At 43.4% G+C, this 26,106-nt stretch overlaps 1 protein-coding gene and 3 long non-coding RNA genes across 12 annotated transcripts in view; 2 read left to right on the forward strand and 2 right to left on the reverse strand.

Moving 5' to 3' along the window:
* Positions 1-6,240, reverse strand: part of LOC135981609 (uncharacterized) — a 19,561-nt gene extending 13,321 nt beyond the window's left edge. Inside the window, exon 1 of the long non-coding RNA XR_010598709.1 lies at positions 6,015-6,240. This is a non-coding gene — a long non-coding RNA (uncharacterized LOC135981609). The remainder of the gene's footprint in view (positions 1-6,014) is intronic.
* Positions 1-26,106, forward strand: part of LOC135981608 (uncharacterized) — a 278,320-nt gene that overhangs the window by 223,765 nt on the left and 28,449 nt on the right. The gene's annotated exons all lie outside the window — the stretch shown is intronic.
* Positions 3,765-19,530, forward strand: LOC101932734 (serpin B6-like). Of its 8 annotated transcripts, none has more exons than XM_065584855.1 (8): positions 3,786-3,838; positions 9,554-9,666; positions 11,865-12,042; positions 14,653-14,790; positions 16,060-16,177; positions 16,413-16,555; positions 17,066-17,233; positions 18,108-19,530. In XM_065584855.1, exons 3-8 carry the CDS (start codon positions 11,875-11,877, stop codon positions 18,510-18,512), a joined length of 1,140 nt encoding a protein of 379 aa, XP_065440927.1. In that variant the 5' UTR covers positions 3,786-3,838; positions 9,554-9,666; positions 11,865-11,874; the 3' UTR covers positions 18,513-19,530. The 8 variants fall into 8 exon arrangements, with proteins under 8 accessions (XP_023958600.2, XP_065440927.1, XP_065440928.1 ...); XM_065584856.1 differs by lacking the exons at positions 3,786-3,838; positions 9,554-9,666 and adding exons at positions 5,299-5,500; positions 8,683-9,001; XM_065584854.1 differs by lacking the exon at positions 3,786-3,838 and adding an exon at positions 5,299-5,500.
* LOC135981607 (uncharacterized) overlaps positions 16,628-26,106 on the reverse strand; it is a 24,889-nt gene continuing 15,410 nt past the window's right edge. For both annotated transcript variants that reach the window (XR_010598706.1, XR_010598707.1), the window contains one exon: positions 16,628-18,508. This is a non-coding gene — a long non-coding RNA (uncharacterized LOC135981607). The remainder of the gene's footprint in view (positions 18,509-26,106) is intronic.

Raw genomic sequence — 26,106 nt, forward strand, 5'->3', positions numbered from 1 at the left:
GGAGAAACGCCATCAGGGCAAATGGGGCCCATCAGTGCTTGCAGACTATTGCTGGACAGTGACAAGAGTTGCTCCATTTAATGAATACAAGAGACAGGCCAAGAAGCACCGAGTAGACACTGAATAGGACTAAACTATGTACATAATAGTTTGTTGCCTTTTGTTTCATAATAAATTTTATTTATATAACCCTTTTGCTGATTTTTAAAGTGTTACATCAACAGGACAGGTGAAATATCATCATGTAGAGCAACCATAAACACATGAAAAGACCTAGGTTTACAATTTATGATTAAAACTCTACTATCTACACAATACACATAGACCTAAAATGTAAAAACTTAAATATCTTAGAAACAGTAGCCAATCAGTTGTTTTAATTGTCATATTTGAATTCAGCACATCAAAATACATAATAAATAGCACACTTTATCTCGGAAGCAGACAACTTCTCAAAAATTGTAGACCAGTGTTATCAATAGCTGACGCTGCATGTTTCCCATGTGCATGTGACAAATTTGCCCCCTGGCAGTTAAGTAGAATAATTTTATTTCACTGCTATTCTGTGCAGGCTATAGTGGCTCTCAGCACTCAATTGAAGGGGACAAACAAGCAGGCTGGTAGCAGGGCCTGAGTGAAGGAAAATATCAGCATCTTAAGGGCCTAACTGGCTCCTATGACTTCAGTTGATTGCATGTTCTCCTCAAGTGGGTTCAGGGAAGCAGCAGGAAACAGGAAGCTCCCTGAGAAGCTGGTGTTAATCATTCCAGGCTCCTAGAGGTGCTAGAGGCACATAAGAGGCTCCTCCTCCTCTCTCTTCCTGCAGCTCCTGCTGCTTTCTGTTATTCCCTCTCACCTTTTCTCCTGCCTGCCTGTTATGTCTCTTGTGCCCTCCTTCCTCCAGCACAGCACTCCACCATCTCTGTGCATCTAGAGCAGAGAGAATACATCTGCACCAGCAGTAGACCCAATTTTCTACACTCTGGCCGCCTCAGTTTGCTTCATGGCAAGGCCAGCCCTGTCTGACTCTCCCCACCCATTTGTTCACGGGACAGAATACACCTCAGCGTTCAGGCCATGACCCCATCTCCATGGCTGCAAACAAGATGGGGGCAGGTCTAAAGCAGTCATGCAGAATGATTTGGGAGACAAGGGGGCTCTTAATCTCTGCTACTGTCATCCATGGCCACATTAGACCCAGCCACAGTCAAGTGCTTAAATAATTAGCTCTCTTACTCACAGGTGTTGCAGATCTGTATACAAAGGGTAATTGAAAACACAGTAAGTCCTGTTTGCAAATCCCAGGCACAAGGCTAGTTAATGATAGAGAGTCAGCATTAGCTCTGAATTTCATATTTGCCTTGAGCTGTATTTTTATAAAGTTTTCCCCACCCAAAATATATTTTCTTTTGTTCTTTCAGAGTGTTAAAATAGACATTTAACCTCATCACATAATGTCCACAGCATTCCATTTGGAACCATGCCATTCTGTCTAAATGACAGATGCTGGACCATTTAGGAGTCGGTCTGCTGGACATACATTGTACATTCATAAGCACTAAAAGAGTTGTTAAATCAGTAATAACACTGCTCATAGAAGCAGAGGAAAATCGACAATTCCTTCTCTCACTGACTTCACTGTAAGTGTGATCTGGCTGACTGAAGTGTTATCACATAGACTGTAACGAGTTTGTTAGAGATCTTGTCTGACATGTAATAAACTTGGAAGTGTATAAAAACATTAACTATCTTTAGTCTAAATTTTCACTTTGAGAATTAATATTTTGGAAATTATTGTAATTTAATAAAATCCAAGGCAAAAACATGTGAAATTCAATCTTCACCAGAAGCTCTCTAAACTAAACATTTACATTTAGTGAGACCATCCTACTTCCCTAAGGGCTGTTGTGTTTGGATCAGAATCACCTGAGGCCTCTATTTTCAAGCATGCACGGGGTGGCGGGGGGGAGGGGGAGACCAGCGAACTGGCAGTCCCCCTGAATACAGATTTTGAGTAGCTTATATAGCAAAAAAACACAATTAGTAATACATACTTTCTTATCAACATAATTGCCATATTTGGAATGCATCAGGGGTCGGCAACCTCTGGCACGCGGCTTGCCAGGGTAAGCACCCTGGTGGGCCGGGCCAGTTTATTTACCTGCTGACGCGGCAGGTTCAGCCAATCGTGGCCCCCACTGGCCGCGGTTCACTGTCCCAGGCCAATAGGGGTGGCAGGAAGCCGCGGCCAGCACATCGCTTGCCTGCGCCGCTTCCCACCACCCCTATTGGCCTGGGACGGCGAACCGCGGCCAGTGGGGGTTGCGATTGGCCGAAGCTGCCGCGTCGGCAGGTAAATAAACTGGCCCGGCCCCTGGCGAGCAGCGTGCCTGAGGTTGCTGACCCCTGGAATACATTTTCCATAAAGGGGAATACAGCATAGCAAGCTTTCCTGTTATTCTCAGTTTGCCCTTTGCGGTTACAAGCTTCCCCTAAAACTATCAGTGAGTAGTTATGAATCACAAGCCTTGTGATTATAGATAGTTCTGCATTTGTAACTTTCTTTCACCCTGCCTTCCAACATCCCCTTTTCTCCAGAAACCCCCTTCTTCCAGTTAACTTGACTAATGTCCAGGCTGGAGCCAAAGTACAGGCCTACGTGAGCCAACTAAAGTTTAGGCCTAGCAAATTTTCCACAACAGGGCCAATTTCAGTTTTTACTGATGTCAGAGGAAGGATTCTGGATGAGGCACTAAACATTCTGCCAATGCTCTCTGACAATGTTGGCACAGAGTCAGTGAACTGGCCTAGCCTCCCCAGCCAGTGAACTTGTCATCTTTGTCCATTTCATGACATGCTGCTGTTTCTAGAGGGCTATGCAGGTGTGTCATGTTGCTCATACTAATGTTTGTTCCTGTGCCTGATCTTTTGAAAATGTTTGTAAATTAGATTGTCTAACAGGTCTAATGAGCACAACTTATATGAAAACTTCCACCAGCATGCCTCCTGTCTGACTATAATGCTCATGGACATATGATCTAAAACCTGCAGCATTCAAACAACAGTCATGTGTTGTTAATGTAATTACTAGTTGTAATGTGTATGTGTGTATATATATCTCCTCAATATATGTTCCATTCTATGCATCTGAAGAAGTGGGCTGTAGCCCACAAAAGCTTATGCTCTAATAAATTTGTTAGTCTCTAAGGTGCCACAAGTACTCCTGTTCTTTTTGCAGATACAGACTAACACGGCTGCTACTCTGAAACTAGTTGTAATTTGTTCCCATTCCTAGTTACCTATGTCACTAATAAAGTAGAAAAATAGGTTTTCAGTTCACGAATGCAGTTTAGCAAAGATATTCCTGTTATTTACACAAATTCCAATGTGCTTTTAGCTGATATTTTACTCCATAATTCCTGTATGACTTGCACTTAAAGCAATAAAAAAACCACTGAGATTATGTTTCCACTATTCAAATTGGTGAGCACAACTGATATGAAAACTTTCACCAGCATGCATCCATCTGACTATAATGTAGGGTTACCATCCGTCCGGGTTTCCCCGGACATGTCCAGCTTTTTCAGCGTTAAATGGCCGTCCGGGGGGGGGGGGGGGGGGGATTTCTAATCAAGTAGAAATGTCCGGGATTTCCCCCTTCCCCTCATGCAGAGTGCGGCTCGGCTGATTGGATGGCGGGACCTGATTGAAAGCCGCTCGCAGCCACTGGGGCCTCTAGCAGCCAGAGTCCCTCCCCCTCTCCGCTCCCTTCTCCCCCACAGAGCAGCACAGAACAGTGTTTGAGTCCACGTGGAGCCCACAGCTCTCCCTCTGCTGGGTGAGTAGGGGAGCAGAGGCTGCAGGGCGAGGAGGATCAGGGTAGGCAGGGGCATAGAGGCTGCAGGGGCAGGGCAGGTGGGGGCATAGAGGCTGTAGGGTCAGCGGGGTGTAAGGGCAGGCGGGGGGGGTGCAGAGGCTGCAGGGCGAGGAGGAGCAGGGCAGGCAGGGGTATAGAGGCTGCAGGGGCAGGGCAGGCAGGGGGTGCAGAGGCTGCAGGGGTGAGGGGGTGCAGGGGCTGCAGGGTGAGTGGGGAGCAGGGGGCACAGAGGCTGCAGGGGCGGGGGGGTGCAGGGGCTTGTTGCCGGCACAGGGGCCCGAGGATAGCAACAGTGAGGTTCGGTGCCCGGAGTGCTTCACGCCAATAAACATACCGGGGTGGAGAAACAATCAAAGTTTATTTGAGATCTCAAAGTGGTGCAAGGAGACAGGCAAGTCTCAAATCGAGCACACCAGCAAAAACAGTTTCTCTCTTCTTTATACATTTTACAACTAAGCCCCCCCTCTCTATCACCCCCCACTCCCCCTCCCCTTTCTACCAAAGGCATGTTTATACATTTAAGTAACTAAATCATTCTAGGGCTATAAATCTAGTTTGTTAGTAACTTCTCTCTAAACAGTTATTTGGTCCTGTTTACCCTTAGTTTATTACCCCTTCCTCAGCTAGAAACATGCAAACCTCATCATTATTGTTTGGTACCTGAAATGAGCAAGGTTGTAATTGCTAACTAGCTATTTACACATTCCAATACCTGTCCTTGGTTGTTAAGGTCGATCAGAGTTAAACATGGAAGAACAGAGTTTAAACATGGAAGAACTCTGGCTCAGGCAGGCATAGTAACCCCAACAGGCTGCAGGGTGAGGGGGAAGCAGGGGGCACAGAGGCTGCAGGGTGAGTGGGGAGCAGGGGGGCACAGAGGCTGCAGGGATGGGGGGTGCAGAGGCTGCAGGGCAAAGAGGAGCAGGGCAGGCAGGGTCATAGAGGCTGCAGGGGCAGGGGGGTGCAGGGCAGGCGGGGGGGGGGGGTGCAGGGACTGCAGGGCAAGTGCGGAGCAGGGAAGCACTTAGCAACCCCCAACCAAGATCAGAGCGGGAGGGAGGAGGGGGAATGCAGGGTGTTCAGAGGAGGGGGCAGAGTTGGGGCAGGGACTTTGGGGAAGGGGTTGGAGCGGGGCCAGGGCGGAGTTGGGGCAGGGGCGGGGCCCCGTGGAGTGTCCTCTTTTTTAAATGTTTGAATATGGTAACCCTATATAATGCTTATGCTTGTCTTTGCATCAGGTTGCACAGTGGTGTTTAAAATCATGCTATCTGAAATGTTCACTAACACACTTGGCAAACATAATCTCCTTTCCTAGTCTAGACAGGGCCTTAGCGACTTGTTTCTATGAACTGCCGGGAACAGCATGTATGAAATGTAACTCTAACAGGGCAACTCAAACCCGCTGGTGCAGGAAATTAGGGATGGGCGGAGGCTGAGGGATGAAACGCCCCATGGTGGCTCCCGGAGGGAGAAATCGATCCCTCCGCTCAGCGGCGCTAACACAAGCCCGAGGCCGCCTCCCCTTTGCCCAGCGCCACCGGAGCCGCTTCAGCGACCTGCGCGCCCGGCTCCCCGCAGCAGCCGCCGCCCGATTCCGCACCGGTCCCGCAGCACCGCCCCTGGGTCAGTCCCGGCCTGGCGCCGTCTGTCCGGGGCCGCCTGCGTGTGGGGCGGGTCCTGCCGCGCTCGCTGCCTCGGGCGCTAGAAACCCCGAGCCGGGGGCGGGGAGCGGGGCTGCGACTTGGGTTTAGTTTCCAGCCCGGGGCTCAGGGCCGCTCGCTTCTGGCGGGCGGGAGGAGACGCTGGGAGCCGGAGTCCGCCCCGGGCATCGGCCGCACGGTTGGTTCAAGCAGCCGAGGGCGGGGGGGTCTCGCCGGTGTCCGGTGAGTTTGTGTCTCTTGCAGTGACCGCTCCTGCTCCGGGCGCTGGGACAGTTTGTGCAGTGGGGGGCTGAGAGCCAGGAACCGAACTGTAAACCCGGAGTGTGATGGAAACACCGCAAGCCCGGGGGGGGGGCACCCTGTGCTCCTGCTGGGATGGGCGGGAGGGGGGGGGCAGGTCTGCCTGGGGGGGGGGGATAGGGGAGGAGTCAGGCTCCTAAGAGACCAGACACCTGAACCTTGAATCCACAAGTCACAATAGGTGTCTCAGGTCCTTTCCCTGCCTTGAGAAGGTGGCTCAGCCTGTGGTTTCCTCCTCCCAGTAAGACCAGGTGGAGGAGGAACCCTGTGATTCTGTGCATCTTGCCCTGGGTTTTGCAGTGTCCGCCAAGGACCCTCCCCTGGTTCCCTTGCCGGTGGGGTAGGACAGAGCTGGTAGGTGTGGTACACGCAGCACAGGATGCTGGTACTTGGGATTTATTAAATCCGCTACGCGTACAAGGGTCCGGCCTTGGCTGCTGACTCTTGTGGGAGAGGCTCCGGAGATGGGAGGTGCCTGGCACTGCCATTTACTGAGCCACTAAAACAGGGCACTTGTCTCTAAATGACTGCCCTAGAGCTCTGGATTGGAGAAGGCAATAAAGCTTGCAATGAACATACCACGATTATTTTCATAAGCTCTGTATAGTGGCATAAATCCGCACTATCCATGACAGAACTGAGCCTGAAGATTTTACAATTTGCTGCAAGCCCCACATGTTGTTTTGGCTGGTATTTCAATAAGTATATAATGTAGCCCTATTAGTCTCATGATATAAGAGAGACGAGGTGGGTGAGGTAATAGCTTTTATTAGACCAACTTCTGTTGGTGAGAGACAAGCTTTTTGGTAATATAGAACACTGTAGCTTTAAGCCAGCATCTAACTTCAGCGGGGACTTTCTGCTGCTGCTTGTGGTTTTGTAACAGCATAAAAGGAAGCTATTCAGACTGCACTGGAAAGAGCAAATAGGGGCCGCATCTGGCTAAAGTTGGGATTAATTTTTTCTGACTCATTGCTTGAATTAGGCACATTCTGGGTCTCTCACTTTTTTTCCCTCTTTTTACAAATAGAGCTAACTGTATATTGAAAGATATGGGATATTGTGATCACCAGATAGTCTTATGTATTATTTCACTGTAAAAGAAACCTTTTCATTTTGAGGTGGGGGTGGGGAGCCACTTATGGATATATACACTTTAGGCCCCAATCCTGCAACAAGCCCTGCATAAAGCCCCACTAACTGCCTTATGGAGCTCTGTGAGGCTGCAGAGGTCCACACATGCAGACTTATTGCAGGATCGGGGCCTTAGTTTTTAAGATAACAATATATCTACAAAAACATTACAACTTGTTAAATACTGCTTTTGCCTTTGCTCCCATTATGCTCCCCCACAAGAGGAGATAGATATGCATACACAATTTTTTTTTAAATTATGAGATTAATTTTTAAAACTCAAACTGTTCCACGCACGAAATAATCTGTCACTTGCACACTCTAGTGCACCAACCTCTACCTAGTTCCTAGCGCTCAAGGCTTCTGCTGCTACCAGGTTCCTAGGGCTCAAGGCGTTACCTTACACTCTAGGGCACCCACCCTTACCCTGTTCCTAGGGCTCAGGCATATCCCTCTTAATTTAGGCACTCTAACTTTACCCCTCCGTAGGCTCTAGGCTCTACTCCTCTGGACTCAGAGCAAACACCCATTCCCTGTGGACTCAGGGCTTAATCTTTTGCAGGTTTACAGGGTCTTTTTCCAGTGAAAGAACCTTGCATGATAATATCCTACTTAACCTCTATTTATTAACAATCACCAAAACAGAATGCACACACTATACATACAATGCTCACCACTCCCAATTAGACACATGAACTTTTCTTGATGGCCAGTCAGGATCAGGTCATCTGGGGGACTCAAATTTCTGCATGGTGTCATTGGCAGAGTATTGAGGTCTGACAGCTCTGTTTGGGAAACTAAAAGAGCAGCTCCATTATCATGGTCATGAAAGGAATCTTATTGGCTAGGCCTAATAGTATGGACTGTGGTATACGTAGACATGTATACCACAGAGCAATGCATTCTTCTAAGGGAGATGGGGAAGAGTGTTCTTTTCCTAATAGGATTATTGTAAAATGGAAAGGGGCAGATAATTCATTTACTTGGTATCATTGCCCTCAAACTGTTTTAAAGAACTTTAATCCAGATGATCAATTAATATTCTAAATCAAAGAGAGTCAGTGTATTCCTGCTATTTCCAAGTTAATAGCACTATTTTGGAACCAGAGTGAATGTCTGTTGGTACGCTGATTATTTGTTTTAGGGTTTTGATAAACTTCTGTCTTCGGTAATAAGACAGCGTGATCAGGACAGATCGGTCTTGCAATATTTGGTCAGATGTATTAAGGAACTAGCAGACTTATGATTTGCTGTCTTGTGTAGCCTAGTTTTGGGGTCAAGGAGGACAAAGAACAAGTGCCAGTACTGAGTCTGGTTTTTTTCCTGTAACATAATAAATTTAATTTAAATCAACTTGCAGTTTAAGTTCAAGGTGCTTTTAATAGTGCCCAAAAGGTACGTGATGCAACAAAGAAGCAAGCAACAAACATTGCAGGAATTAAAACTATAAAATATGTATCCCATCTACACAAGAGAAGTGCAAGTGTTTACCTGTGTGTGTGGTGTAAAATTCTCTGTGGATTCTTTTTTAAATTCAGTCTAAGCTTTACTGTGCACAAGTCTCTCATGTTCCAGGGGTACTTAGGGTAACCAAACATGGACTGAATCAGACTTTGAATTTCTGGTAACACTGCAACAGGAACCAGTTTGTAATCTCTGGATGTCATAATAACCAACAGTAATTCCTCTCCCCTCTTTTTTTTTTTTTAGATTCAGTGGGACAATAGGATGGAGTCTGGACTCTGGGACTCTTCCCCCCGCACAGGGTCTCAGTGCCTTGGCTCCAGCTTGAGCCTGAATTTTACACTGCAGTTTTATAGCCCTGCAGCCCAAGTCAGCTGACCCAGACTAGCCACATCTGTGCCTCAGGTCTTTCATTGCAGTGTAGACATAGCCTGTGTGTCTTGCCAAGGCCACACAGGATGTCTGTTGTAGAGCCGGGAGTTGATACTGGGTCGCCTGTGTCCCAAAAGAGCATTATAATCAACAGTCCATCCTTCTACAATAATGATTTCTTTGCTACTGCGCTGTAAGTGAGCACGTGAGAAATCCCCTAAATAGCTGAATATTCTTTTAGAATATTGTTATTAAAAAGTTGCCTTGACAGTTTTGTAGAGACTCTGCAGTTTGTTCTAGCTCTTTATTGCCATATCAATTGTTAGGGGGCTTTTTCCTTCACTCTCTTACTTCCCTGGTCCTTCTTGCATGAACAGAGAGCAATACCCAAAGTCTGAAGGTGCAAACAATTTGATGTTTATTGGGGTGAACTTCCAGCAAGCATGATTCCAGTTTCCTTCCTTAGTGTCCCCCTTCCCAGCTCTGATGCCACAGAGCCTTGCCTGTGTCCCTGTTCCCATTCCCCCCCCCCTTTAACGAAACATGATTCCTATTCCCCCACCCTCCTTACTTCCTGATTTGACTGCAGACTATATAGTAAAACTTGAGTTCTGCTTAGCTATACCTTAACCAATCATTTTACTGAAATTTAACTAACCAATCCTAACATATTGTAACATGATTATTTAACCAATTATATCCCACCACCTTAATTGGTTTACACCTAACAAAATTAATTATACAGCAGACAGAAACAATCACAGAACCAGACAGAGATTATACAGAGAAACAATCGGGAAGTGGAGACTACAGTGATAGAATACAGAAATGAGGATTTCACATCCCAGCTATTGATAAGTGAGTTCTTGCCAGACAGGATGCTATCAAACTAAGTTTCCTTTTACATTTTCTAGGCTCTTCCCTTTCTCTGGAGGTGATAGGAATACAATCCTGTCCTGATCATGCCTAACAGCCCAATAGCACCTTATTTCAATGTGACTAGTTTGGAATGTGAGGAAGTGACCGTTCACTTCTCAGCTTATGGCTGCCTCTGCTGCTTAGCCAAAGGGTTAGCCCAGAGGTAGGCAACCTATGGCACGGGTGCCGAAGGCGGCACGCGAGCTGATTTTCAGTGGCACTCACTGCCTGGGTCCTGGCCACCAGTCCGGGGGGCTCTGCATTTTAATTTAATTTAAAATGAAGCTTCTTAAACATTTTAAAAACCTTATTTACTTTACATACAACAATAGTTTAGTTATATATTATAGACGTATAGAAAGAGACCTTCTAAAAACGTTAAAATGTATGACTGGTACGTGAAACCTTAAATTAGAGTGAATAAATGAAGACTCGGCACAGCACTTCTGAAAAGTTGCCGACCTCTAGCTTAGCCTCAGAACAGGGCTCAGACTGTCACAGTAAAAGAAGGCCCTTACACAGACAGACAGTGATTTTGATTCTTTCTTTTATACCTCTATAACTAGCTAAGTGATAAGAATACACCTACATTCTTAAAGTATAGGCCTTTGCAGACAGGCCTGAATATCTATATCCTAACATCAATAACCAAATCAATCCCCCACACAATTAATTTCAGTTAGTATGGCCGGCTGGTCATAGGTTCTGAAAATACAAAAGATATCAGTCAGCTCTAATTGGGAGCTTTCCAGTAATTTCTTTATGCACAAGTGTATTTAAAATGAGCAACTACCGGGCAGCAGCATCAAAATAAAGCCATTCTGTTACGGAGACTAATAAAGAGACTGCAATGCGGACTCCTTTCATGGGCTATTTTCAGACAACCAAATTCACTTCGTATAAGCTACAGACCAGTCATCGGATGGCAACACTGGTTCGTTTTATTATTAATGTGTGTTCTTGGATGGGCACATATGTCTACTATTAGTCTTCATTAGACTTTCTTTAATCCTGAAGATTCTGTCATACTACAATGTGAATTAAGGATAATACTATCTTGTCATGATTGCTGTCAGTCAACTGGTTGAGTGAGAAATGCTGGAAGCAGAATCTCCTGTTGGTCACTGGCAGACAGGAATAGATGGGCTGAGAGTAAAAAACAAAACTAGTGCTGGACCATTGCCCTCTAATTGAGGTGTCAGGAAGGGAAGAGCAAAGGAAGTTTAAAAATACTGAAATGAAAGAAAGGGATGAAACATTAAAGAGAGAAGACTGCAATAAAAAGCTCTCATCTTACTCTCTCTCCTACTTCCCATTGTATTTTCCTATTTCTCTTCACATTTTGCCTCAATCTGGCACTCCACCCCTCTAGAGCATATAGTCACAGGATCCACTTTCCATAACTCTGCTGTGAAATAGAAGACAAACACTATCCTAGTGGGCTAGAAAGCAGCGGGAAGTAATACGTGGATTTACCACTGAACAAATAAGGCAGGTGTTTATAGAAATTTACACCCAAAATCAGTTTGGTTGACTAAGAAAGTTACCAACCCAGATCATAAAGTACATGCAGTGAATATTTTACACCACAGAATCTAATATAAATTCAAATACAGTAATTATGTACTACAGGTTGGATTAAAATAAATTTGAGGTATTAAGTATTGCACAGCTGTGTCTTAAACAATGTGCCTCCAATAATGACCATTAACTATAAAACAAATTCAACATCTGATAAATTTGGATCACCCATATAAATATGAAATATAAATTGTATTCATGTGACTAGACAGTCTGCCAGCTAGGTACTGAATTCCTGAAAAACAGTGTATAATTCTATTGAAACTCAACACGAATCTTAAAGAATTGGAAAACTTTGCAATTTGTGTGAGTTTGTCCCACTTGTTATCTGAAGGATCTTATATAAACTCGGATTTTGAGCGAGAGAGAGGGAACACATGATCCTTAAACTTATTTGATGCTTTGCTGTAACCTGAGGTGGTGTAAAACCAGTGTAGTTCCACTGACTTCAGTGGAGTTATGGTGCTTTATACCAGCTGAGAATCAGGCACATTAAATACTCATTACATTTTAAATCTGTATCTTATGTGATCTTTCCTTTGTGTTTTATCTTATAGGTTCTGAACAATGGATAATCTCAGTAAAGCAAACACCACCTTTGCACTCAACCTATTCAAAAAGCTGAGTGAAAATGCCAATACACAGAACTTATTCTTTTCTCCTTTGAGTATCTCCTCTGCTTTGTCCATGGTTTTTTTGGGTGCAAAAGGTAACACTGCAGCCCAGATGGCAAAGGTATGTCTGGATAAATTTGAACCACTTAAGACAACTTTGGTCTAGAAGCTGAACCACAAGTCTCTATTGTATGTTTTGTACGTATGGAAAACTCCCATTATCATCCTTGTGTGCCTGAGAGTAGAATTTTGGTGGCACCATACAGCTGAGGTGCCTTGAAAAAGAGAGAGCTGTCTAGCTGCCTCAAGAGTTAGAAAAGAACTTCTTCAATTACATTCTCTGGGATTAATATCAGATTATACTAATCACCTAAATATGTCTTAAAAACATAGCCAGGAGCATTTTCTTAAAATCATACCCCCTTTTAGATGTCAAGTTGGGCAACCAAAAAAATCACTAGTCGCTTTTGAAAATGTAGGCCTAGTTCATTAAGCTCTTAATGTCAACTCCTGCTCCAATGAGCACTCAGAACCTCTAGAGAGAAAGGGCCTAGGGAAGAAGAGTTGGGTGCCAAGTATGGAGCCCTGAGGTCCCACTGAAAGGTCAAGCAAAGACCTAAGAGGAGACCCAGGAGACAGAGTCACAAATGTGAAGGGAGAACAAGATTTAGAAAAGGAGAGTGATCAATAGTGGCAAAATTGGCAGGAGTCAGGGAAGATGAGGATGGAGTGGCCCTGAGATCTGTCTGCCAGGAAGGACTTCTGTGTTGCAGTTACATACCCATTTAGGTTCTCTTAGCTTGTGGGTTTTTAGTATAGTCTGCTTGGTTTCCTGGGGTGAGAATTACAAATTTCAAAACTATAGCTGTCCGCTAGAGCCTTGTACAATATTTGGATTAGGGGAGGAGAAGAGTTGTCTAAACTTGCAGCTTCAACAGTTAAATAGGGTGGAGTTGAAACCGATTCCTTACAATCTGTAAGGACTTTTAGAATTGGGATGTATATGTCTTTTGTTTAGAATGATTTAACTACCATACGAGCAGACGTTGCTAATAATTACATGTACTAGTGGGTGCGAACATTCTCTTGTTGTGTGTCAGTAAAATCTCTTGCTCAAAATATCAACCAGTACAACAGCTCTGCAATTGTTATGGAATTCATATTATGGCATTTTTTAGCAGTTATTACTTGGAAGCACACCCAACATTTGGGAGGTAGTATTTTTGTAAAAATTCAATCTTTTTAGTGTCACTTTAACTCAAACCGAGGATGAACTTTAAGCTTTGATACTAGGGTTATTTATTTAAACTACAATGTTTATTTAAACATTGAGACAAATTCTGCTGCTGCATTGGTGTAAAACTAGAGTACCTATTAGATTTCAATGGAATTGTATCCGATTTACACCTATGTAAATGAAAGCAAAGTTTGGCTTGATCTTGATTTTCAAAATGTTGACCTACGAGATGTGACATCAGTGAATTTAGCCCAGAGACTTACCATGGGTCTCCCGCAGAGTTATCTCCGACTGCATTTGGTTGAAGTGGGCCTGTTGGTTTCTATGAGGACAGTGCCTTCGATAAGCTGCCAGTCTCCCCTGTTGTCTGTTTGGCCTTTTGGGAAACCTCTGGGGTCTTGGGCTATTTTTGTCACTTTGGGCATTTGCCTGCCCACATGCATTGAAGCACTGTAGAGCTAACGTTTTCCCTTAGAAAGGGCTTTTTAGGGTGTCTTACTTCACTATTGTGTTTCATACTAGAAGAGCCATTCTTGATCTTTATTAAATGAATCTTGCTCATATTAAAGCAATGACTAATGTACTGGAGCACTAGGTCATTCCATAACATTTCTTCTTTTCACTAACGTTTAAGCTGAAATAAGAACCAGATCCGTTCCTGAATATATTCCCAAGAGAACCTATGCTAACTATTGTACTATCAGGTACTTCATCTTAGTGAAGAAGAAGAAAAAGAATGGGAAATGGAACAATGCAATGATGCAACAAAAATCCATTATGGAAGGCAAAACGGAGCAAAGGCAGCAGCATCCTATGGCAGTGCTTGAATTGAAGGCATAGTTCCAAAACATTGCTGGAAGCTTTGGGGAAAGGACTGTTAAAGGATACCGTCAACATAAATCATACCTTTTGTCTGAATTTTTTTTTTTAACCTCTTAGTGTTGCAAGTAACAGTTAAGATGAGGGGAAAATAAGGGATATTTCCCCCAGTGTGTATGCTTGTGCGTTTGACAGCACTTTGTGTTTCTTCCAGAGAGACATTTTCCTTGTTTGTCAGGCTCTTTCGCACAATGAAACAAATTAAAAAAAAAGTAACGATAAAGCTACAAAAATCGACATGGGGAGATAGAACTATAGGACCGGAAGCTACTTTAAATTCATGTTTTGAAGTGGAGAAGATTTAAAATTGATGGTTTTCCTTTAAACTCTACAGAACTGTTCATTTTATGTGCCCTAAAGCTAGAACGGAGTGAAGGGTCTCTTCAAAACAGTTATGTTTATTTCCACAGTAAAATATTTTATCATGAAGTTTCCCTCTTCTAACCAGCACAATGAGCTCCAAATGTGTTGTGTAATGGGAAATCCTCTCTCTTTTAGGGCTGCCTTGGGTGTTCAAGCTACAACTTTCATCTCTAAGCTGCTGAAGGGCATTGTACTAACCTGTCCCAAAGCACATGTGGGTCATGCAGAGTGTATTCCTGTCTCTTTCTATAGGTGCTTTCTTTGGACAAAGCTGAGGAGATTCATGATGGTTACCAGTCACTTATTTCTGAGATTAACAAACCAGGCACTAATTATGTGCTTAGGATTGCCAACGGGCTCTATGGGGAAAAGACGTTTAAATTTCTTGCAGTAAGTCAAACATTGTTTGTTTTTGTGTTCTAACACATTTGCTACGTTTCCATTTCTGAGTGCAAATAAAGGTGTTGGCTTTAATCTACAGTCACTATGTAGTTCAGGATCTGACTAACCAAAGTAAGTCTCCTTATAAAATCCATTTGTGTGTTCAGCTGACTTTTGAGAGTCCCTAGCTCTGAACTCTAGAGAACTGGAGCGGAGTGCTGTCAATGGAAGGTCCATCAAACCCCAACTGTTCAGCATTCCATTAATCACTCGGGCATTTCTGGCCAGGAGCTAAGATTTTAAGAATTTCCTTCAAATGGTGGGCAGGGAAGGGAATAGGCATTATTGTGTAACTTTTTGGGGTGTCTTCCTTCCCCTTAAATTGGACAAGGCACTCAAAGGACACAGGAATGGACACATAATTTTTTAAAATCAGACAGAAGAGTGATTAGAAATTCTCCAAAAACTTAGCTGAGAGTAACAGCTACTGGGGCATACATTTCCATTTTAAAATGTATCCAAAAAGAGTACCCCTGATTTTAACCTTACCCTTCCTTCATCTCAGAAAATTAAGAGGTAACTGAAAATCTCTTGAGTTTTAGAGTCTAAAAAACAAACTTACATTTTCAGTACGACAATCAACCTTACCCTCCCCAATCTACAGTAATCTTATTACTAAATGGGATTGCAAGTATAAATTGGCTCAGATCAAGAGCTCCTCTCAATTAAAGTTAAAACCAATGTGATTAAATAGTTAAACTTTGCATCTTTGGCATTTGGTCCATAAAATAGAAGACTCCAATACAAATTGGAGAGGGGGAGCATGATTTTGACCTAACCATGTAATTACTGACCTATTGACATTTGCACAGTAGACGTTTCATAAGGCTGAAGAGCAGGTTATTATGGTCCACACATACTATACAAAAAAGATATAGAAATAACCCCCTGAGGTTTCACTTCTGAACTAGATCAGGTTTGAGTTATGAAAACCTTTATCTAGAGACTAATTTACAAAGCATTGTACTCTCAATCCGAAGCAAATAGATTGCATCACCAAGCAGTCTTGTTGATCTGTCAGTAAGAAGGCTGCTCAAACTAAGAACGTAATAATAGAAAATAAAATGCTCAGCTTGAAAAGAAGTGATGACAAGTTAGGGTTAAGACTGACACTTTCTGAAGGGGTGGAGGAAGAAGAGGTAGATTCTATGATTGAGAATTCTACAACTGCATTTCAGAAAAATACATTGTTAACACATCCTGCTTTGTTTATCCTAGACATTTATAGACTCCTGCCAGAAATTCTATCATGCAGAGCTGGAACAACTTGACTTCTCTAAAGCTGCAGAAGATTCCAGAAAACATATAAATGCCTGGGTAGAAGAAAAAACTGAAGGTGAGTAGCTTGCAGAGTTCCACAGCGTCTTTCTAAACAGCCAAAGCCTGCTTAAAAAGCATATGGTCATAGGAGAGATACAATAAGGGAAGGAGAGGAAAAACAGAACTGAATCCTTCAAATTAAGATGTAGTTCTTGTATTGTTCAGCTGGTAGAGGATACTGTAGTTAATAACAAAACTAGGTAGATAGATATGTATTAGCTAAAAGCTATTCTTCCTTTAATGTGTCAAAGGTAAAATCCAGAATCTGTTGGCTCAGGGTGTTGTTGATTCAATGACTAGACTAGTCTTGGTGAACGCCATCTACTTCAAAGGCAACTGGGCAACCCAATTCAACAAGAATTGCACAATGGAAAAGCAATTTAAAATTAACAAGGTATGAAGAAGGGAAATGTCACTAATTTTGCACTACACTTCACTCAGAGAAAACAAATGCTTTTAATCAGGATTGCCATAAGTACACTTTGCCACAACCCTCTATTCTATTCTATCCCATCCCATCCCCTCAACACAACCCCTTTGGTTATTTTTATTATAAACATCTTTGAAACTACATTTTCAATTAAATACATTAACGTATATGTATTTCTTGTTTCCTTTATTCTCTCGCACTGCACACTAAGCAACTAAAATACATGTGGTATTTCCCTCTGAATAAATCTCAAGGGACTGGGCATTACAAATGGGGAAAAGCCTGATGGAATTCTGGTTCATTCCCTGCCACCGCAAAGGGCAATGGTAGGACCCTTCCCTACAATATTTTCTAGTCCTCTGTTCAGCCTAGTTTCAGATGTCCCATGTGATTTGAATCCCAGTTCTTCTAGTTTAGTACCAACATGCTAGGTTTGTAGTACTTGTTGACATTGATACTTTATTTTTTTTAAAGAATGAGAGCAAACCAGTGCAGATGATGTTCAAGAAAGCTAAATTTAACATGAGATACGTAGGAGAGTTTCACACCAAAATCCTTGACCTCCCTTATGTTGATAAGGAGACTAGTATGATCATCCTGCTTCCTGATGAAATCCAAGATAATTCCACTGGCCTGGAACAGGTAAGGCATTTGTACTGAATACAACTCTCAAATCCTGCTAGAGAAGAGCATTTGACTAAGTCTCATCTAGATCTGTGAATTCAAGTCCCAAGCTCCAAACTCACCAATATTAGCACAGAGTGGGAGAGCTGCGGAGGTGTTGCATCTGTCCCCCAAGAGATGGGAATACCATGGGTCACTGTCAAGTAAGCCCAGCTCTCTCTGATGTCCAGAGAAATGTTAAGTTCTGAAAAGAGACTTCTTGGCCAGAAGAGGGGCCACCGGGGATTGGATGAAGCCAGAATGTAAGGAGTGACAGATTGAAGGAGATCCTGGAGAGCTTCCATTCTCACAAAAATCAATTGCTGTCTGATAGAAAGGAATATGGGGGGGAAAATCTAACTGTTGTGGGTTGGGCTCTCCCTCATTGTACCCAACCCTCTACCTAACATTTCTTCATATGGGAGTCCTCAAGTGCTCCTCCATTCAAGAGCTACTGATTTCCTTTCTGTGCTATATTGTTACTGGGCTGACAAGGGACAGCGAAATAGTAATGCCTCTCCCACAGTAGCCACCTCTGCAAAGGACATACATTACTAGTGACAACATGCAATTGCATGAACTTGTCACCATGAAAGATGGCCTTGTGCCGGTACTTGCCTATAGCACAGTGGGGCTCTGATCCTAATTGGGGGATCTTTTGTCTGTATTGAAAAAAGAATAAGAATGTTTCTGACTGCCATTTCTTTTTGGTTTCTGACTATAGCAATAACATTCACTCTAGACCAGGAGAGGATGCTAATCTCTGGGTAGACACACACAGTGGGCATTGTTTCATTAGTATAAATTCATGGCTTTTCTTCCACTTTAATTTTGTGACCTTTTCTTCTTATAGCTGGAAAGAGAACTTACCTATGAGAAACTTACAGAGTGGATAAATCCAGAAATGATGGACTATACTGAAGTGGAGGTGTGTTTACCCAGATTTAAGTTGGAGCAAGCTTATGATCTGAAGCCTGTTTTGAAGAGCATGGGAATGACTGATGCATTTGCCAGCGACAAGGTGGATTTGTCTGGAATGTCAGCCGGCAATGATCTAGTTCTGTCTGAGGTTGTTCACAAGTCCTTTGTGGAGGTAAACGAAGAAGGCACAGAGGCAGCAGCTGCTACTAGAGTAATGGGCCGTGGGCGTTGTTTACGGATTGTACCACGGTTCACTGCTGACCATCCTTTCCTCTTCTTTATCCGGCACAACAAAACCGGCAACATTCTGTTCTATGGCAGATTTTGTTCCCCCTAAAAAGAAAAATTGCAACCATTAACACAGTAAAGTTATTTCCATTTTACTATCTTGGGATTTTTTTTGCACTCTAAGCAACAAACTTGTACAGATGCTGTACATTACATGGTGCAACCCTAAACACCGTTCTCTCTTGTGCCTGAAACAGCTTTTTGTAGTCCTCTATTCAAATTTAAGCAAGAGTTTTAAATAATAGGATCATTTAAGAATGTCTGTTCCAAGTGGTCAGACTTCAAATGGCATTTTCCATAGTTCACTGGAAAACACGCCTTGTATTCTGTATACCTAAATAAAAGATTTCTTTAGCTTGAGTCCTTGCTCATCTTTACCCATAACACCTTGCTTAATGCATCCCTCCATCTCTGTACATAATCCCCTAGAAATTTGGTTCTCATACTTGGGGTTGCTTGGCAGCAAGTGGTAAGATCTCGTGGGGAGAGGAAAACAAAAGACGACTGACTTCTGACTGACCTCCAAATGCTTTTGCAAATTTCCCTTCTCCCTGTCTCATTTTCCAGACTGGTTCATTCCCTGTCTAGCTGTGACCCCGTTTTAAACAAACCAACAAACAGCTGTTGGCAGCCATCTAACAGATTTTTATTAATGATGCTAACACAACTGTTACTCTTGGGGAAAAATTGAGCAAGTACTTATTCAAGACAAGGAATGAAGTCAATTCCACTGAAGTCAATGATAAAACTTCTTATTGACTTCAGTGGGGTCAGAATTTCACTCTGCATATGTCTTATTAGTTAACCTGGGTTACACTAATATTTTTAACAATTGTGAAATAGGACAGACCTTTCTATCTCTAGCAAAGGTTATAATAAAGGCCTTTCAGAACACAAGAGCTCTCATATTTGTATCTAATGTAACAAAGCACGAAGGCAAAATGTAACCCAGCAATTTTTTTGCTTAGACTGATAATGCTAAGCTGTCCAGCCATAGTGGCCTTATCCAGTGATTTTGGTCTTGCTGTTTCTGCTCCTTGAACCAACAATAAAGGAACTGATGTGAAGTGCTGTGGGGTCATGTTTTGTTTGGTTTTAATTATGTAGTTCTTCAGCTGGAGTGTGATTGAAACAAACATTGTGCTAATTTCCCATCGACAACTAGCAGGGACAGGCTCTGCCATTCTAAGACTGCACTAGCACGGCTCCCACCTCCAATGAAGTCCAGTATTTATTGCCTCCTTTATAATACTTGGCTGCCAAGAACATACGTAAATGGAGGCAATAGGGTGGTTAACTTGGAACATAGAATTTAGTGTTGTTCTGAGTGTTGCAGCTAACTCAGTTTCAATCTCGAATTAGGTTTGCTAACAGCATCTCATAACCTGGCAGAGTGAAGTCTGAGTAGGTAAGGGCATAGCTTTCTCTTCTATAGATGGAATTAGTTTCAGTGAAAACCTTGTTGTTAAAAATAACTTTTCACTGTATTATAAATTGCAGTAAGATACCAGTCCTGGATTGTATGCAAGGTTTTCATTCCCTCCACCAAAAACAAATCCTGACCCTTCACAATCGTTGCCCCTACAGACACTGGAACAGGGTTCAGCATTTCCTAACTTCCAGTCCAGTGCCCTGTATCTTAGATCCACGCTGCCTCATCATCATCACGGAGCCAAAAATCATTGGTGGCAGGAACACCACAACTGACTTCAGATGAGTTGCTCGCGCTTCCATCAGCAATGATTTTTGGCCTATAATTCTTTCACATTTAAGAAGCGTTTAAGAATTTGCTCTGTGTAACTAACTTCAGCAGCAACAGCACTCTTTGTTTTACTTCCATAGTTTTAAGATTTTAAAATCCTAGAGTCACCTGCTTCAGTGTTAAGTTATTAGGCAGCGAAAAGTGAAAATAAGAGTAAGGGCTGTTTACAATGGTGTCCTGACCAAATCCCAACTTAGGTTAAGGCATTCTGCAACCTAACAGCCCCCTACATTAACCCGTTTTTCAGTCTGTGGTGTAAACTAGTGCTGGTATGCAATACTGAGAATCTGTTCCAGCTCAGAGGTGACTGCATTTCTGTGGTAGGTGAAGTGATGCCATAGACTTGCCAATTGTGCCTTCATTGTACCTTTAAGATAATTATCTTCACCTCAGTCTTTCTAGGTTTTCCCCATAGTAAGTAAGGGAAAGTTTAGGAAATACCAAGGTAGACTGCTGCAGCTATTAACAGCACATCATTCACCACACATATTTAAAGACAGGAGCAAAAGAATAAGCTACATAACAGGCTCAATATTTATGAAAATCTAGGACACCTCTTGGATGAAAGGGAAAGCTGGCAGTGAGATTTCTCCCCCAGCCCCAACAGAAAATCGATCTCATATAGCATAAGTCTACAAATGTGTTTAGCTCAACAAATTTGTTTGAGGTCAGAATGTGAAACTATAGTTGTAGGTTACAGGTATTTGGTATATTGTTGCCAATAGGTTGGTCTGACGTGTACATGGAGTTTTGGCATTTTTTAGACTTTTGTAAGAGGGTTTCTCTATAGGGGCCAAGGAGCTGTATAGTGCAGAGTTTGGGACTCTTGCATGAATTTCCTCTCTATCTCTGGTTAGTAAAGGAAATATTTTCCTCTTTAGATAATATTTGGATTTATCCACCATTTGTGTCTTAAATCAAAAACTACACTATTAACACACTGTTCTGCACGGACATACTGCAAGCTGTAGAGTTTATTTTGGACCCTTAGTTAAGTATTATAAGAGTGAGGTCTGCACTGATGGTTACTATTCATACTGTGACAACATTTAATGGTTCCAAGGAGAACTGGAGCCCCATTTGTAGGCACTATACAACCTCAAGAAAGAAAGAAGGAAAGCCTCTGCCCTGAAGAGTTTACAGTCAAAACAAACAAGATCTACGCAGGAATGGGAAATGGGCTATGCTATGCAAGCACAATGATTGGCTGGTAAGCATGTATCTTATTAATTCCATGGGGGCATTTTTTGTTTTTAATGTAAACTGTCGCCGGTTAGTCTTCCATATAACCTTAGTTAAGCACTTAAAAAAAAGCCTCCTCAGCTGGTGGTTTAGTTACCTTTCTGAGGACAGCTGTCCTATACCCAACAAGTAAGCTGGGCTGCTTCACTACTTGCCTTCTGCTTTCCTACTCTGGGCTGACTGAAATATCACTGCAGCCAATCAGAAGAACCCTTCAACAACTGTGCTGACTACACAGACCCTGGAGCTCATCTCACCATCTGTCTGTTAAGCAAACACGCAACTATTGTCTCCAATTATATTAGTCTACCTACTTTAAAAATTGGAGGTTGTTATTACAACAGAGAGGGGAAGTGTGCTCTTGTCATCTTCATTTCAAAGATGGGATATTACCTAATAAATGATCACCTGAATATCAGTGGTGCCTCCCCGTAAGGCTAGACTCATGAAGGCCTAGATAACATTTGTTGTTTCCTTAGCAGTGTATTTCCTTCACTTGATGATGTCATGGCCAGCAGTACCCAGTGTGATTCTGTGCACTCAGAGAGGCAAAGGCAGCACTGCGGCTGAAAAAAGGCAGGTAGCTCCAGGGGCCCAGTACTTTCTGCCTTTCAGTCATGTAGCCCCATGAACTCTTCCAATGTCGTAACTACCAGATAAACAAACTATATTAACTTGAACAAAGTTTACTATTGCATAACTATATACACGGGCTTATCACTGAGCAAAACAGAGAAAAATTAACAATAGTACACTGGACCCCGTATCACGTCGTAGTAGAGAACAGCAACGTAAAGAAAAGGCACTGGTTCAAAAGCTATTTCTGTGGGAGACAGCCTGTGCCCTGACAGTTGCATATCAGGATAAGGGGCTGAGAGATCTTTTCTGCAAATCTTGTCAGTCTCATTTATCTGAGGGAGGTAATAAACCTCCGACTGATAAAAGCTGGGAGGGGAAGACAGTTCTCCCAAAGTGCCCTGTTCTGTGTGCCCCCCTGAAGCTCCGGTACTCACCACTGGCAAGAGACAAGATATTGGGCTCGATGGACCATGGGTTGGACCCAGCATGGTTGTTCTTATGCATATTCCTCTCTCTTGATATTCTTTTTGTGTAATTGTTAAAGTCCTTCCCTCTTGTGTTGAAAGATTTTGTAATTTGTTTTAAGGGGATATTTCAGTCTGTCCTCATTCTATTATCATTGTTTCACATCTAAAGGTGTTGCCAAACTCCACATGGGCGAATTATTGAGAAACCAACAGAACTCCACTGGCCATCACCTACAGTCCTCAGCTTAAACCTCTCCAACGCATCATCAGTGATCTACAACCCATCCTGGACAATGATCCCTCACTTTCACAGACCTTGGGAGGCAGGCCAGTCCTCGCCCACAGACAACCTGCCAACCTTAAGCATATTCTCACCAGCAACCACGCACCGCACCATAACAACTCTAACTCAGGAACCAACCCATGCAACAAACCTCGATGCCAACTCTGCCCACATATCTACACCAGCAACACCATCACTGGGCCTAACCAGATCAGCTACAACATCACCGGCTCATTCACCTGCACGTCCACCAATGTTATATATGCCATCATATGCCAGCAATGCCCCTCTGCTATGTACATTGGCCAAACTGGACAGTCACTACGCAAGAGGATAAATGGACACAAGTCAGATATCAGGAATGGCAATATACAAAAACCTGTAGGAGAACACTTCAACCTCCCTGGCCACACAATAGCAGATGTAAAGGTAGCCATCTTACAGCAAAAAAACTTCAGGACCAGACTCCAAAGAGAAACTGCTGAGCTCCAGTTCATTTGCAAATTTGACACCATCAGTTCAGGATTAAACAAAGACTGTGAATGGCTATCCAACTACAGAAACAGTTTCTCCTCCCTTGGTGTTCACACCTCAACTGCTAGCAGAGCACCTCACCCTCCCTGATTGAACTAACCTCGTTATCTCCACACTGATATATATCTGCCTCTGGAGATTTCCATTACTTGCATCTGAAGAAGTGAGGTTCTTACCCACGAAAGCTTATGCTCCCAGTACTTCTGTTAGTCTCAAAGGTGCCACAGGACCCTCTGTTGCTTTTTACAGATTCAGACTAACACGGCTACCCCTCTGATACTATAGTGGAGTAGCTCTGTATTTACATTGTAGGGCTGAGAACAAAATTTAAGACACACTCTGCAGTTAGATGCTAGTAAAGAGAAAATCGCAGTTATGGCTGAATTTCTAGCGTGGCTGTGGAACCTGCTACTACCTTGCTGTGCCTGGGTGTGAAGTGCTTCTGGCAACTGGTGAGGAGAAAGGTGCCCACTCCCTGCCAACCCTCAGACAGCAACTTTCCTTAGTTCACAAACAGAAAACTGGGGCACAGAGTGTGGGAAAAGGCAGGATGGGAGAACACAACAGTCCGCTGTTTTTTCCTCAGTCTCAGCCCCTTTCCTATACTATCTACTACACAATTCATTTCAAGTCTATTTATCATCCCTGGGCAGTCCCACCCCTCTTTCTTGCGAACACACACACACGTCTCTTTTCTCCTCTTCCTCATTATGAGCTTTCTGTTCTCTGTTTTTTCTGTCTCATGTCTTGTCATGTTTTCTTTCACGCCCTTTACTCTTCTGAACTTTATTTTCTTCTTTTCTGTCTTCCCACCATTTCTTGCTAGCTTGCCCCTTCCCCTCCTGCCTACTTATGCTGAAGCTTGGCCCCCCCTTACCCCTCTCTTCTGCCCACCAAGTGGCACACCCACCCAGAAAGGCCTTAGGGACCCTGAGCATTCACCTACCAGCAGCCTAGCCCTAGTGCCTCACCCCAAGAGGTGCTGAGGATTCTGAGCAGACCCAGCCACCCACAGAAGTTGATCCAAGAAAAGTTATTACCTCCCACACCTGGTCTCTATCCTGGGATCCCCAGGAATACAACAACCCTGCACACAGACCCAGCCAAACAGGCTTACGTGCCTATGCTCTTCCACCCAGCTGTAGCTGGTTCATCCGCTCCTCCATTCCCCACTTTTCCCTCATCCTCCCATCCCGATCCATTCCCCCCATCGCCACTGCCTCTACCCCTCCTGCAGAGGTGGCCACCCACTCCCCCTGCAGTCACAGTGTACCCAGCTGGTGTGGGGCTGGCGGCCCCGGTCCTCCCCCAAGCAACCGCAGCCTCCCTCGGTCTGTGCGTTTCCCTCCCCTAAGGCTTATCTGCAGCCCAGCCCAGGCACACCCTCCTGGCCCTGGGCCTTGCTCAACATGCAGGGCTGAGTCACTGGTTCACGTGTCTCTTCTACTGCCTGGAACCAGTGAATCCCCAGCCGGCTGCAGGGTAAGAAACTGCAGCGGTGAATTTGTCCCAGTCCGAGAACAGGGGAGGGGGTCGCTCATTGGCTCCAAGAAATGGGGCTAAGGGGAGGACCCTGCGCCATGTGCTGGGGACCGAGCAGGAGCCTGCAATCTGCCCCCCTCCAGCGTATTAGAAATGTGCAGCTTGGGCTGGTCCCGAGTGCCTGGGCCTGTTCTTCCTTCCCCCTCACTGCATGCCAAGAGGGAACACGGAGGCAGCCGTGCAGGAGAGAAAAGCCCACAGTACCGGCTGAGCCTCTCCCACCCGCCCCCAGGGAGATGAAGTTGCTTCGCAATAGCCTGCCCATGGCAAGTTCTCCGGTTCCGCAGCCTTCCAGGGAAAGCCCTGGATGCAGTTTCTCCTCTTCCTCCTTCTCCCTTTCTTATGATTTGCCTCCTCGATTTTCACTCCCAGGCAGAAGCAAAACAGGTGCACATCAGGTTTAAATGAAGTAAGTGTCCACACCCAAAGTGGCACCTGTTAAACATCACAACTTCTGTGTATGGACAAGCTGCCAGAGACTGGAGGAGCAAAGGGCCTGTCTGTGCTGTAGCAAATACCTAACAGTGGGGCAGTGGCATGATACATGAACATTTACTCCTGGGGGAATTGTGCATCAAAAAAATTAAAAATAGTGTGCAAAATATTTTTAATTTCTACAAAATTCGCCATATTTTATTTGTGAAAATAACAAAATCATGCCAGTTTCAATTATTTGAGGGCTGTTGGTTAATCACAATTAACTGATGTGATTAACTCAAAATATTAATCACAATTAAAATATTAATTGTGATTCATCAGTTTTAATTGTACTGTTAAACAATTAAATCACAATTGAAATTTATTAAATATTTTTGGATGTTTTTCTCCATTTTCAAATATATTGATTTCTGTTACAAACACAGAATACAAAGTGCACACTACTCATTATTTTATTATATTTGCACTGTAAAAATGATAAAAGAAATAGTATTTTGCAGTTCACCTCATACACTTACTGTAGTGCAATCTCTTTATCGTGAAAGTGCAACTTACAAATGTAGATTTTTTTGTTACATAACTGCACTCAAAACAAAACAATGTAAAACTTTAGAGCCTACAAGTCCACTCAGTCCTACTTCTTGTTCAGCCAATCACTAAGACAAACAAGTTTGTTTACATTTAATAATAATAATGCTGCCCACTTCTTATTTACAATGTCACCAGAAAGTGAGAACAGGTGTTCGCATGGGACTTTTGTAGCCGGCCTTGCAAGGTATTTATGTGCCAGATATGC

The sequence above is a fragment of the Chrysemys picta genome, chromosome 2, assembly GCF_011386835.1.
Source record: "Chrysemys picta bellii isolate R12L10 chromosome 2, ASM1138683v2, whole genome shotgun sequence".
NCBI lineage: Eukaryota > Metazoa > Chordata > Testudines > Emydidae > Chrysemys > Chrysemys picta.